At 42.1% G+C, this 15,486-nt stretch overlaps 1 protein-coding gene across 1 annotated transcript in view; it reads left to right on the top strand.

Annotated features, from left to right (window-relative positions):
* Positions 1-15,486, top strand: part of PIP4K2A (phosphatidylinositol-5-phosphate 4-kinase type 2 alpha) — a 158,105-nt gene that overhangs the window by 125,339 nt on the left and 17,280 nt on the right. Inside the window, exon 6 of the mRNA XM_070432798.1 lies at positions 2,966-3,004. Coding sequence (XP_070288899.1) covers positions 2,966-3,004 — 39 coding nt within the window. The remainder of the gene's footprint in view (positions 1-2,965; positions 3,005-15,486) is intronic.

Raw genomic sequence — 15,486 nt, 5'->3', positions numbered from 1 at the left:
TGGCAGAGGAAACAACCCTGACACAAGCTACTTCAAAGACATTGAGTGAGTGGCGACCACTGGAAATTGTGAGGGGAGTAAGATGATCTGACTTCTCAGATCCTGACTTAGAGGCAGAATGTCCAAGTTAGGGTTTGGCCACTGTGACCTGCCTGCATGGCAAATCCAACTTGGCCGTTTTTGTAAACAAAAATCCACTGCTGGATTTGTCCTAAGCTGCCAGCAGTTTCACCCACCATTGGTTTTGCAATATTCACACAAATATCAAGACAGTGAACAAGGCAAATAACATCTCATTATTATTATAAAGGTAGTTTTGACTTTACAGACCCCCGAGAGGGTCTTGGGACCCCAGGGTGCTGAACCACACACTTTGAGAAATTGTCTAGGTTTATCTCCTACCTTCTGGAGTTCAAATGAACTGTCCAGGCTTTCCAAATACAGCCTTGGTCTGTCCTGTCTTCAAGTCAAGCCACTTTGTTCACTGCAATTGCCCCTGGTGGAAATTCCAGCCGCCACACAGGGCTCTTGGACACCAGCTCTGTCACAAAGCTCTGTTCACTGGTCTGACTCTCCCATGTGAGATGCCAGAGTGACCTCTAAAGCCACATGTCCTGGTTTTATCACTTGTCTGCTGTGTGTAAGTTGTTGAACCTTTGTAAGCCTCAGTTTCTTCATCTTTAAAATGGGGATAGTTTTACCTACCTTTGATGGGTTGTTGTGAGGATTAAATGAAATATGTACATGTCAAGTGCAGCATAATGTATAGCATATAGAATTGGCCAATGAATTTTGGTTATCTATCCATTCTGCTAGTCAGTAAGTGCCTTAAATTTTTTGTCCTATTTACTTTTTTATCCCCCTTTATGTCAAGATAGTGTATCTAGTAAATATATCTTGATGTAAATTATACTTGTAAACTGGATATTGTAGTTTTAACTTGCTTTGGGCTTTATAGTTTCATCTCCCTTTTTAGCTTATAGAATAAATGGTTGTTTTGCCAGTACTTTCAGTTGTGATGGAACCTGGACAAATGGCACCATTTCATGGATCTAACTCTTGACCTTAACTTACTGACCTTACTTTTCTATTTTTTGTTTTAGTTTTTTTTTATTCTGAGTTAATTTAAACTTGGATAAGTTTTTTACAGGCTAATGATCTGCATTTACACAGAGATGAAGCCTTACGGAGAATCCTAGACAGGGATATGCTGTAGGAAGAAAAAGAAAAAACACTGACCAAAAACTTGGTTAAAGATACAAAAAGGAATAAATTCTTTTTCCTCTACCCAGTAGCATAAGCAGTTCTCCCCACCCCCCCCCCGCCCCTCCCCCTTTTTTCATTTGGGGACATTCTTTGTTAGAAATCAGTGAACAAAGGAAGATATTTGTGGCCCATGTTCAAGGATCCCTAAAGGAACGAATACAGACCATTGTTAAGTGAGGGCTGCTGGACTCCGCCGTGCGGACAGCCTGTGCTGCCGTGTGGAACAGGCCACAGGCTTTCCTTCATGAACGATTCACACTGCCCATCTTCATTTGGTGGGTCAGTGCCCCCCTGACATATCCCCAAGACACTTCGAGCACTTTCGCTGGGCTGGCAGCAGGGTCTCTCAGACCTACCAGGCCCGGGAGTGCTGAGCACCAGGGTGATGGAGTGTGGACAGGGGGAGACTCCGGCCTGGTCTCAGCTCCCTTCCCCAATAGGGCGTCTCCTCAGTCTGCATCTCCCCATCTGTGCATTACGCACATCCTCATCAGTGACTAAGCTGCTTAAATGGAGATGGTCATGGAGTAAAAATTCTGATTTTTTTTAAAGAACAGCCCATCTAGAAGCTACTTTAATTCCCCTCCACCCCCAGTCACATGTAAGTTCTGTAATAATTGGCTAATGCCAGTATTCCAGGGCAATACGTGGCTGTGTAGGAAGGAGGTAGTCAGGTCAACGCATCGCTCCCTGACCCCGTGTAGTTCGGGTGTCCAGTGCTGAGGGGAGGGAGAGAGGGAATTGGTCTGTGATCCTTCTCCAGCCATTTATCTGGTGAACGCCGAGCATTACTGTGTGAGGCACCGCAGTGGTCACTGGGGAGCACAAAGCATAAGCAGTTCTTGTGCTGACATAGTTAGGAATTCACTGGTCATTTGTTTCCCAACCTTTCTTTCACTTTAAAATCTTCCACAAACAAAGGAAAATTTCTCTGCTGGAACTCCACCCAATGCCCCCTGAGAGCATCTGAGATGGACTCGGTCCTCAGGGACCACCCCAAGCCCTGAGGCATTGTTTTGGAAAGCAGTGCAGTCGGGGGGAAATCGCTGAGATCAAGCACTGTGTTTTCTCCCTCTTTATAGCTCTGTGCTCACCCCTGGCCCCTGGCCCAGAAGGGGTGCCTGTAAATGTGTAGTGATGGGATCTCCCAGGAGAAGGGAGACAGAAAGCACCACGGGGGTCCCACTCACAGTAACTGAGGAGAACGTGATCATCAGTAACTAAAACGGGAGCGAGGCAGTCAGAGGGCGAGGACGGGCCGCATCTGGAAGACATGATGTGGGATAAGAGGCATTTGATGCCCCAGTGGTCACTGCGGCCAGCAGGTGGCCCGCTTCACCTTTGAATATCATAACACCAACCATTTCTGGCCATTGATGCAAAAAAAGAGAGTGTGGTTCTGATCTAGTGTGTAGTAAGTGACTGTCCCAGTGATGGCCTGATTTCCAACAGGGAGGCAAGGACCAGGGAGAAGACAGCACAGGTGACGTGACAGGGAGAGGCTCGGAGGGAGTGGACAGGAACGCCTGCAGACCAGGCAGAGTAGTGACCAGGAGGGGACAGAGCTCACGCAGGACGAGCTCCAAAGCAGAGGTGGTGCCCATTTATAGTCGTGCTCTGCACTGGGACGTTTGCACATTTTAAGCATGAAATGCAGGGCCTCTCACGTGCAAGCTCTTATTATTTCTTTGTGTTTCAGGGCTCTACAGTGGCTAGAGAAGCTAGTGACAAAGAAAAGGTAAGTGCCTGACATACCCCTCACCGTGATCCTATGGGCATGCTCGAGCAGCACCTCTTATTTCATCCTTCCTTCTGACTCCCGCCGCTGCGATTTCTCCTGTGTGCACCAGAGAAGCACATTTTTGAACTGGAGTGTCTCACTGTACCTCTCTTCCTCAGAGCAGCTGTCCATACCTCCTGGCTGAATAATGAGGTGGTTATTAGTTTAAGTGCAGTTGGAAGAAACAGTTCACTGCAATGTGGTCTTGAAAACGCAGGCGCCTGCGCAGTAACTTATGACCAACACTGGCAGGTACAGCACAGCAGCAGGGCCCTAACCCTACACTTGACCACTAACTAGCCAGGTGTGACCTAGCGAGTTTCTCTGCCTCTGTGCGCCCCAGTTTCTCACCGGTAAAATGTTGACTTGCATGAGCTTTACACTCTTTTCCAACTATAAAATGTTAAGATTTGATTCGAGTATTTTTTACTTAAAGAATTAGGCAGGAGACTTTGTCTTTTTATGCTGTCCTGAGTCACTGGACAGTAGGAAATTTAAACTACATTTAGTTTATTATGCAAGATTATAGACAGATTCAGTGTCAGTCAATCTGATTAAGAATTTGGGAAGTGGGAAGTGCTTTGACTGAAATTGGCATTGCTTATATGATAGGCATCTCTATACTCTCAGTCATTATTCCTCACCTTGAGAAGTGTCTCTTTTTTTTTTTAATAAACCATCTGAAAGCTGGGGCTCAGGTTTTTGTTTTTGTTTTTGAAATTAAATTCTTTCAGGATGATATAATTCAGTTCTGGTTTGAGTTTTATGGATCTGGTAATCTAGTTCATTTAGAAGGGTTTGTGAATGTCTCTATGGTTACTATCCTAGCTTCAGGGGCTAAAATAATGAACCATGCAGATACATCTAGCAGGAGATACCGACATTAATAGGAAGTAACAGTGTCATGTGATAAGTATTTCCATAGGAAGGAATCACGCAGCAAGAGCGCCTGACTCCAGCTTGGAGGCTTTCTGGAGGAAGTGGTGTGTGGAAACTTGAAGGATAAGTAGGAATTAGCCAGGGGAAAAGCCATCAGAGCAGCATGTGCATGAGGACAGAGGGGGTGTGCTTGGTGCTTTAGCTGGAGGGTGAGATGGAGCCAGGAAGCTGGACCAGTGGAGAGGCTGTTGAAATAACCCAGATGAGATGTTGACCTGGGCTAGGACACTGGAATATGACAGATTTCAGAGTGATTTAGGAAAAGAACCCACAGAACCCAGAGATTGAATGTGAGAGGGAGCGTGTGTGGAGGGAGGGCGGGATTGAGGGTGACTCCCAAGTGTCTGGTTTGGATAGTTGGGTGTTGAATTCACTGTCGGAGAGGGAGCAGAGTGGAAGGAGTAGTTTGAGAGGTCATGTGGCATCAGAACAGAGGTGCCCAATAGGCAGTAGAGGCTACAGAGAGTTTTGACTGGAAGAAATGGCCTGGGAAACCTCATGGGAGGGATGATCAGCAAAGACAGGGAAGTCGATGAGGCCACTCAGGTTGAGTGTAAGGAGCAGGAGGAGGAGCCTGTCTGGAGCCAGCTCAGAGGGACGTCGTCATTTATGGCTGACGGATACTAGTCAAGGAAGAGAGACTTGCAAAAGATCAGCCAAAGACATAGGAGATGACCCAGGAAAGACTGGATCATTTTCCGAGTATTTATTAAACATCTGTAATGAGCAAGCATTTTGCCAAGCATTATGAGAAGTGCCTCAGTGAAAAATGCCCCCACTCTCATGAAATTTGCACTCTAATATTGTCCCAGAAACCAGAGGGAGAGAACTTTCCCAGTATCGGATGCTTCTGCAAGGTTAGATAGGATGAGGACTGAGTAATTTATTATCCATTGGACTTGTCAACAGGGAACTCACTGGCAACCTTCCTTGTCAGTGACGATGGGTGGGTGTAGCAGAAGCCAGATAGCAGTGGGTTAAGAAGAGAGAAGAGAAAAATGAAATGGTAGGTCCTTCTTTGACCACTTGTATGTTTATTGTACACGAGTGAATATATTTTTACACTTCTAACCTCCAAGTAAGTCACTCTGAAGGCACCGGCTTTGGCCAAAGAAGCAGAAACAGTGGACTGTCAACTTCCATGATGCTATGACTAAACATTTCTTCCAGGTGTCAAAGAACTCAAGTAGGTATTTAAGTTTTAGTCCATGAGAAACTCAGGGGTTTCATATGATTGGGGTTTTCTCCTAGGAGCAAATAGCTGGACTATTTAAAGAGCCACCCAGATTTTTCAGCATCATAGCATGAAGCCAGCCCCTGAGTAAGAACTGTGCATGTGATGGCATCCAGCATTCCTTGTTGGTTGCTGTTTTCACTTCGTTCCCAAGTCCCTTGAGACTGCTGCTTGGCAGCCTGTTTCCTCTGTTTGCATCATGTGGATGTCTTGCAGACACATCACCAAGGACTTGGTCTGCTTTGACAATAACCAATGCTGAGAAAGACAGCTACAGCTCATGGAATGGCTGTTGCTGAAGCCTAAGTTATAAAGCAAGGACCTGCATGAAGGAAAGCCACAGTATTTGATGTCCTCATAGCTGTAATATTTCGTCAGGAGCAGAACTTTCATTTACCTGTCTTTCCCTCCACGCCCAAATACTGTGGCCCAACCTGTGGGACCCCATACTTTCCAGAAACCCATGGCATTCACCACAGTTCCGCTGCCTGCCTCACCAAAAATGTTTAGTGAGGTTGGCATAGGTTTCTGTGAAAAAACGTGAGGATATATGACTTCTTTAAGAGAAACCCTTTTCTGAGAATTACGTAGGGTGCTTTTATCCATATGTGCCAATTATTCCTCAAAACATCTCTTTGGAGGTGAGTTTGGAAAGGCAGAGACAGGAGGGGCCTTGAGTGATCAGAGTCCAGTCCCCGCCCCCCCCCCCCGCCCCGCCCCCCCCAACCTGGGACAGATTGGAGAGGGAAAACTGAGCTCCCATGCTGTTTCACACAATTAGTGGCAGAAGAGAAACTTTATCTTAATCTTGGGCTTATTTTTAAATGTTAATCTTAATATATTGGGAAGTATAAAGGTAAGTAATAATAACTGACATCTGTTAAGTGCATTCCAAGTGCCAAACACTTTTAATTTTTACGTGAATTTGGTTATGTGATCCTTACAACCACCTTGTGAGGTGGGTGCTATTATTACTTCCTTTGCATAAATGAAGTTATTTATCTGGTTGAGTGACTTGTCCAAGGTCCCACAGTTACGATGTGACAGAGCCGGGGTTCCAGCCCAGAGCGCTCCTTTCTAACTGCTACATGTGCTACTCTAAATGTCTGGGAGTTCTCTCTCCTTTTTTTAAAGAACATATTATCAAAAATGCATATGAACCCAGCCAGCATGGCATATGCCCGGGTTGCGGGCTCGATCCCTAGTGTGAGGTGCGCAGGAGGCAGCCGATCAATGATTCTCATCATTGGTATTTCTATGTCTCCCTCTCCCTTCCTCTCTGAAATCAATATACACACACACACACACACACACACACACACATGAATCCTATAAATCATGAAGATGAAGAAGGAAACATTCACTACACTGGCAAAAACATTATTTCGGAGTTAAATATGGTACGAAAGCAGTTCATCTGAGTCTTGATTTAAAAATAAAAAAAAGTAGTGAAATAAATTATTTGGTTTTATACTGTGTTGGCAAAACAGCCCATTCCTATTTCCTCCCTTTGTGGAAAGCAGGCATTTTCGTAGCTACATCCATGTCACTGTAGCTTACACTGTGTACACAGTCGCCTGAGGAAGAATTGTGCTTTACTTTCTGGGCTTAGAATTCATGAAAGCTCTTCTTCCAGAAGAGGTGCCCCAAACTACCCCCTGTCCTAAGTTATAAGTGCTCCCTGGGAAGGAGCAAGAGATAATCTCTTGAAGATATGGAATGTAAGAGTAATTAAAATCGGTAATTGATGGAGGAGAGTGTGCCCGAAATAGGAGATGAGGTCTCTTGGAGATGGCAGCCACAATGAGGTAACATTGACTCAACTATAACACACAAAAACAAATGTATTAATGGAGCTGCACTCATAAACCCATTGGGTTTTTAAGTCCCCCCAAAATTTCTGCACTTATTTTTTGCACCAATGATCAGGTTTTCTCTCCATGATCAGTTAATATTTTTCACTTGTCCAGAAAGCATGCTATTTTTTGTCTTCACAAATAAAACTATAAATGTCATCACTGTTACCTTAGTTAGAAATATTTGGAAGATGGCTAAAAATATTTGTTTTCTACATGAAACCAAATGATTTGTACGAATATTATTTCCATTGCTCTCACTGTGTAACCACGTTCTCTACAAAATGATTATCCTGGTGTAGAGAACAATTTTCATAGAGAATCTCCATCAGCATCGCTTAACTCATAATCTGGTTCTTTGTTTTTCTTCATTTGACTCATTGTAACTGCTTTAATTCCCCATACTTTTAACTTGGTGACAAGTTTTAAAACTGTCATTTCAAATATTTAGTGATATAGTGCAGACAAGCCCCTTCCCTTCGATTTCAGCTTGACATGTAATTAGTGTGATTTGCATTAGCATAATAATGAAGGTGAAACTGAAGGAAATAAAGAAGTTATATTCCAACAAAAAATGGGATCACTTTCATGGCAACAAGTATCAGAACATGCAAGTACAGATGTCTTGAATTAAAAAAAAAAAAGAGAGAGAGAGAACGGTGCTTTTCTTTTTTTTTTTTTTAAACCGTTTTCAAATTCTGACAGCTGCTATGACTTGTTTTATTCTTTAATTCTTTCCTTTCTAATGGAAGGGCATCTTCCATTCATGGCTCCAGCAGTTTAGCCTCCTCTAAATGAGACAGAGAAATGCGAATCTCCCTGGTGGTCGATCTTTTCACAGCTGCGCTGCAATTCCAGTGTGACATCAAATTAGTAATTATAGCTGAGCGAACTGCTTTTTACCAAATGACAGCCTTTGCATGCTGCCAGCAAGCAAGCTACTCAGCAGGGAATCCGGGGAAGTAAAAGAAAACATAACTGGACTCACTTGATTTCTGAGGGATTTGACCTGACTCTTTAAAAAGCCCATGTTCTCGAGAACGCGAGTCCTGGGGATTTACACAAATATGCATTTTGTTCATCATTCTGCACAGTTCTTCTCAAAACTCATGTCTGATTTTATTAGGTAAAGGTAAGGCTGTGTAGTGGAGTCAGAGGGTCCCAATAAGAAGATTCCTTTTAACATATAACCTTCTCCCTGGAACCCATTTGAAAGAAAACAGCTGCCCTGCAATTGGCATTTGTATAACTATATTGGCAATAATCATTGTTGACACTTTGATAATGGGCTACAACAAGCCGCCTTGTCGATTCTTAGGCATTGTGAATTGCACTGGCAATTAAGTGACTGTCACCCTCGCTGACATTTTACCTAGTACTGACTGAAGGTTCAGGAGAATTAATTGTTAATACCCTTACATCGAAAAATGCTTTCCTAAAGCAGTTCTCAGCATTTCTTTTGTGATTTTTAAATTGTAACACATTATAATTAATTACTACCTCTATCTGGTTCTCCAGGCTGCAGTTAAAAGTAACCTAACGACAGGGCCAGCTCGGAGCCTGGGGCACAAAAGCACAGCCGCCTGTCCCTCTGGGAGTGTTTCTTCGGCTCTCAGTTAAAAGTGCTTCCTTTCCCCCCGTTTGCGGATGGTCATTTAAAGGGGGATTGCCAAGGTTTTTAGGCCTGACCCAGTGGATGCTTTAGCCTTCTGTAAAATTTCTTTTCTTCCAAAGTAGAAGTGAATCGCTTCCGCTTGCCAGGCACTGTGAGGAACACCTCCCCAACACCCACAGTGCAGGGGAAAGCTCCCCTCAGAGCAGAAGCAGGGCTTGTTCCTCAGGCCTCACATTAAAGGCAGTGCTGGTACCATCTGCCCTGTGGCCCAGAGATGCTTTATGAAAAGGGGCTTTGGGAGAAAGACCCCAAACATAGTGTTAGGGACACTGAGTCCCCGGCCCTGCTCTGCCATTAATGGAAGTTTGGGGTTTGGGGATAAATCATTTGACTTTGTCCTCACTTGTAAAATTAAAAAGGATTTGATCGTATCATTGGTCCTCATACTTTCGTGTTTATAAGGCTCTCTGGTTTCAAATGAAACGATCCCCTCCTCCCTAGGTGCGCTTCAGCTGCAGACTGGACTTGGAGAAGTCCTGGAGTTGGCAGCCACCAAAACCCTGTCTGTTTTAGGTATAGGCCAAGGCGATTGCTGTTATTAATGGAAAAAATGTTCTGAACCATCATACTGTGTCAGCAGATGTCTGAGCAAGCCTTCTGAGCCCTATGATGTAAACCATAGGGGTTATTCTGGGAGTTTTTAAAACTCAATGCATTTGGAATTTCTCCCAACTGGAAAGAGCGTGTGTGAAAAAGAAAGATCACATGCACACGACTGGTGAGCATCTTCCTGATGACAGCGATAAACCCCTCAAGCCAGTCTGTGTAAAATCTCAATTGCCTTAGATTAATTTTTTCACTTGAATGAACTCAACTTAGAGATCCCAAGCACACATGGAGCAGTGCTGTTAGATGTGAGATTTTTTTTTTAAGCTGACAACTCTTATCCCGGTAGTTCCAGAAAGACTTGGAGTAGAGAGAAGACTTCCAAAATTTAGTGCGTTGCCTGAATTTAAGCCACACTGCTGCAGATGTATAATTGTTGAACTAATAAAATTATGATGTTCGCTGGATTAGTGTTAAACTAGAAACTATAGGACTTAGCAAACTTAAGTTTTCAGGTTCTAAGATTTTTTAGATTATCACTATCGATGTCCATGCAATAGAATCTTTCAATCAGATTGTAACAATCTATTTTGTGAATTTTGTATGCAGCTTAACTGTTTTAGCACAGCCTGTGGAGGAAAACCAAACTGCCACCTTTGACATGGCCACTTAAAGAGCCATTATATTCTGAAAAGTATGACAATATTAGAAGAGGAATCAATTATCACTTTTTTAATGTTAGCTTGAAAATTTTAGGGGCAATAAATAACCAGCAGCTGTGTTCTGCCTTAACAGTTCCAAATTGCAAAATTAGGATAGGGCTCGCCCAGTTTTGTGCTTCTTAACTGTAGCACTGTTTCACAAGTATGTTGAGGTATTTTCACATGTATGTTGAGGTATGTTCTCTTTTTATATTTACATATAAACAAACACATTCAAAATAAGAACTCATATTCAGGTGCCAGTCACAAATGTACACATTGTCCTTGTGGAAATTATAAGTTATCATTGAACTGTTGGATCATTTCCCAAGCCATAAACTTGTATAGACCATTCTGCTGTCATTGTTAAGAGAGGTTGTTATATGTGCCTTTGTGAGAAAACACCTGTTACCCCTACTATTTCTGTATGTATTTTTACCCATGTTTCACAAATTTGCCTTTTCATGTATCAAATTTGTGGCTTGAATATTTTTGAGAAGCAGAACTGATTTTATTATAAATCTCTAACATCTCTTATTACCCCAGAATTGGTACCACGTATATTCAATCAAATCATCGTTATCCCTGCTCCAGTGTCAGGATTACCTAGAATTCTCTCCCCTACAGGAATATTTCCGGAGTGTATTTTCAGCCCCACAGACTTTTATGAAGTTTTTTTGGCAAGCGTGGTGAAAAGGGATTTAGTCTTTTTTGCAAGTTTATTTTCATTTAGGTAAGCTTGTAGCAACAAGTAAATCAGTTCCTAACATGAGACAGTAATTAGTACATATTTTTTATGTTGTGTATTCAGTTCCAAGTGTCACAACACGACCCATCAAAGGGACACCAGGCAGCAATCTTTGACATCAAGGCTTACAATTAGACTTCTTTTAACTGGGTTGCCAAATGAGCACATCGAACAAAAATTCGTTTCTTTCTGAAATACAAGTCCTTTAATCACAGGGTACTATGCTGTGTATTATCCTTTGCATTGAAACCTTCTGGTACCAAAATCCTGTTTGTGTTAAACACTCAAGTGTGACAGGAGTACAGTTTATCTTCCTGCTAAGGTTTCCATCCACGCTAAAAAAAAAAACTTGGTTCTGTAGGCTCTAGATTTTGGCTCTGTGCACTTCAAATACATGTGTTTTTCCCCCCTATTGTTAATGGCCATTTAAAATGCAATATTTTTTGTATAATTTAATGTAATTAAATTTACTGTAATTGTAGAATGATGATAAAAATTCAGTCTCATTTTAGTTTGAATTCTGTGTATTTAAAGTTATGTTTTTGAATGTGAATACAGGTTTCAAATATCTGTGATTTTTTTAAAAAAATGTTTGAGTCATCTAAAAGTTAATTAGATTTTAACATCTCAGTAAAATAAAATTTCTGTATAATTTCTGGCTTTACTAACTTTTAAAATATCCAATATTACTAAACTTTGTGAATATGACAGCATTCAGACGTCAACACACAGGACCTAATGAAATAAGTAAACAAACAGATTAATTTCCATTTGAAACAAATAGAAAATGTAATTCCTTTTGATAAGCATTTATTTTGTGTGTGTGTGTGTGGTTTGTTTTCAGAGAATCTGCAAAATTTTCAGTGATTTGGAATTTAAAGTGGTTGTTAAAAGTGCTAAATATTTTTATATTAGAAGGGAGATTCCAGTGCCTTGTTCTTATCTCCTCTCCACCTTTCTTTTGGGAAGAGTGGAGTTCCGTGCCTCCGTGGCCTCCTGGAATCCGCAGCTGCTCTCCGCCTTCACTCCTGGGTCTTTGTCTGCTGAGCTGGCCACAGAAGCACATGTTCTTTTCTAAAAATTAGAGCTCTAAACTTTGTAGCTGTTAGTTCTGCATATTTCTGTTTTATCTTAAATCCTGGCCAAATCTGTCCTTTCAGATCATTTAGATCTTTTATTGAGCACGGGGGAGTAAGTAACTATTTATATCCGGAAGCATTTATACATTTAAAATATTATCTTCAGACGTTGGGTATCTTCAAGCTCTGATGCAGTTGTGTAAATCTTGACTCTGTCGTCATCAATGTTCATTCACGTCTTAGTGACATATAAGTCATTTTGACCACGACCAGTATTGTTACATAATGTGCTTCCTTCTATTGAAGAATGTAGACTTGCTGAGGAACAGCCAATAATACTGTGTTTTCAAAGAAACCAAAAACTTTTCACCCAATAATGTAGTTACAGAAAGGGAGAAACATGTTATACTGAAACAGTTTTCTTTTTACCCCTCCTAGCAAGTTATGTTCCCAGTGAGTTTATTACACTATAGTACTTTAGTTAATGTTTTCTGGCTACAGGATTTCAGTTAGTGAATGTTTGCTTTAGGTCAGCAAAATAGCATTCACTAAATTACCCACTCTTATGATGTACTCACTGAGGAAAACTAACCCATAGAAAATTAAGGTAAGACAAAAGTCAGCAAATTTCTGTCTTTGGCCATATATTTAAAAGTACTAAATTTTATTCCATATTATTAAATAGAAATTTAGATGTTTTATTACTCTAAGAAGTTAATTTACCCACTTTTTATTATTATATAGCAACATTTTACTCTCATTAGACTTCTAACGAGGGCATTTTCAGTGAGGTTTTCTGATTTGGAGGCTTTTGCAGTGGATCACAGAGGTTTCTCTAGCCAGGACAGTTCACAGTGAGGTTCAGAGAGCAAGGATGGAGCAGCGCGGCAGGCGATCAGAGCCTCTGGCCAGTGTTGCCTTTAATGCACCTAATGTACCTCTATGTTCCCATGTCTGATGCAGGGAAATGAAATAATAACCTTGCACTTGTGTGTGGCAGGTTTGTGTGCAGCAAGGAAAGAAAGTATCTTCAAAATGTAAAGACAATATGTAGAAAATTTATGTGAGATGTTTGTGACTAACAATAAAACCTGAAAACAAAGGAAATGGTAAATATGGTCTAGGTTACTGGTATCCCAAGTTTAAAGAGCTTATTTCTTTAAAAAAGCAGGAAGGATAAAAAAGGATAAGTCTATTCTTCACTAGTAAGAAACACACTATTGTAACTATATTGGTTATGGCTTATGTGTAACTAAGACACGAGCTAATATAGAGCGAGTTCTTATTGCCAAGCACTATGTTTTGTTTCATTTAGTTCAAACACTAGCCCTATTAGGTAGGTATTATTAACTTCCCATTATATAGATAAGGAAACTGAGGTTTGGGCACATTAAGCAGCTGGTTCAGTATATCACTAGTTCCATATGCCAACATCTTTTTGTGTGCTTTTTTTTAATCTTGCTCTGGATTTAGCACTGATGAGCTTAACTCTAGATACTGCAAGCCGCACTTGGGAACATGACCAGCAAATAGCAAGAATAACCCTCCATGTGGAAGGCACTGCCCTAAGCTTTTTACATATATGAACTTGTGTAATCCTCACAGCAGTGCTGATTGCTAATCCCCAATTAAAGATGAGGCACCTGAGAGGTTAAGTAAGTTGTTCAAGCTCACACAGCTAATAACTGGAGGAGCTGAGATACAACCCAGGTGGCTGATCTAATCTGTGCTCATATCCTCAGGCTTCAGTCCATGTCCTAAGTAGAAACCTGGACCGTGGTCTGGCATCACCCAGCAGGAAAGTTTGAGGGATATTCATCTGCTAACGTTACCCAAACAGTGGGAGCAGGATAGCTAAGTGGCAGGAGGAACGGTGTCTCTCTGCTTATGCTTGTAGCTGTATTTGTGCATTTTCACGTCACATTGATAGAGATGGATGCCATTTGAGGCCCACCCGACCCCAGTGGAATGACCTCATGCAAAAGGGAGAGTCACTTTGCCTCGTGAACCTTGGGCTGTGCTGAACTCCACAGCCTCATTCTGCCAGCCAGGCCTGGGAGCAGCTCCCGGGGCCCCAGGCGTAGCTGCAGCCCAGGGCTGCCGAGGTGGCACAACAGGTCCCGCCATGCCTCGTCCTCCTTGGCATGTGCCGTGCACGGTACTCCGCAAGTCCCCCCTCACACTTGGAGGTTCCCAGTCTACATGGAACTGGCAGAAGAACTTAATTCAGAGTGAATACTAGTAAATAAAGACTTAACCTGCTATTACTTTAGAAAGGTTGCTGACTGCTGGCTGGACGCCAGCCTTGGGGAGTCCACAGTTAAGAAGTGTTTCTGACCTGATGTCTTTAGCTCCAGTGCTTTCTTCCACCTTCCGGCTGGCTCTGCTTTGAACTAGAAAGAGTATGAAAGACGCCCATTAAATAACCAGACCCAGTGACTTTGAGGCTTTCAAAACACTCCTAAGTGCAAATAATGCGGTGCTGCAAAGCAAAGGGCAGACGCCAGGGCTGCCCACAGTGGTTTCTGGGCTGCTTTGCAGGCATCGCCTTTGCCACCTTTGTGGGCAGTGTGACACCGAAGATTTAAGTCTATTAATTCACAGCATAATAATTATCATCTCTTTTTGTAAATGGTGTGTGTTTAGAGTTTTTAATATAAATGTTGCTCACTATCAGAGAGCTTGAAATTTTTGAAAAGGTAAGCAGTAAAGTTTTCTTTTATCTGTGTCATCTAGTTCTTAGTAGAAAAGAATGGCTGATTTAAAGTTCTTTTTAAAAGAAAATGTCTGCACTATCAATCTTTAATACCAGTTTTGTTTTTGTTTTGTTTTGGGGTTTTTTATTGATTTTAGAGAGAGGATGGTGAAGAGGGAGAGAGAAACATCAATGTAAGAGAGAAACATCGATCAGTTGCCTCCCACACCTGCCCTAACTGGAGATTGAACCTGAATCCGGGGTATGTGCCCTGACCGGGAATAGTGTGCAGGACAGCGCTCCAACCAACTGAGTCACATTGGCCAAGGCAATACCAGTTTTAAATCCATACAATTTATTGAATGCTTATAGAGATGGTGATGACGCTGATGGTGATAATAAGTGCCACTCACTATTTACATTTGTCACTTGGGTTTTGGTTGAGTTTTCAGAACAATTCCACTTTAGCCCAGTGACTAAGCGTCAGACAGCCTGGGTTCCCATCTCAGCATACCTGGCTGACCAGGCTCACCTTCTGGGCTGTGAGACCTTGTTAAGTTGCATCATTTATCTAAGCTCAGCTTCCTCGTCTTGTACAATGAGCTTCAGAATGATAGTTAAGGTGGTTGCAGAGAGTAAATGAGATGAAGCACCTTAAGTAAACTGAGGCATGTTAGGTGCTCATTAGCACGGGCCTAAGGTTGCTGCTGCTGTTGCTGTCCCCATTCTGCATATAGGGCAACTGTCTAAAGAGATCCAAAAACCCAGCCCTGGTTCCTGGCAAGTAAGGGGTGGAACCAGGATTGGAACCTCAGGATTTAGGTCTCCAAATCCCTGGTGCTGCTAAGTGCTCTGTCATCCCACAGACACATGGGCTGGGTGTTTTTAGGCCAGTGTTGGATTCTGAGGACCTACCTTTGCCTCTTGAGTCTTTCAATCATATCAGCCCTTACGTCCTTCCATCAGT

Source organism: Myotis yumanensis, unplaced genomic scaffold (assembly GCF_028538775.1).
Source record: "Myotis yumanensis isolate MYYU_CA2020_CCGP unplaced genomic scaffold, mMyoYum1.0.hap1 SCAF_1, whole genome shotgun sequence".
Lineage (NCBI taxonomy): Eukaryota > Metazoa > Chordata > Mammalia > Chiroptera > Vespertilionidae > Myotis > Myotis yumanensis.
This window is presented reverse-complemented; position numbering and strand designations above follow the sequence as displayed.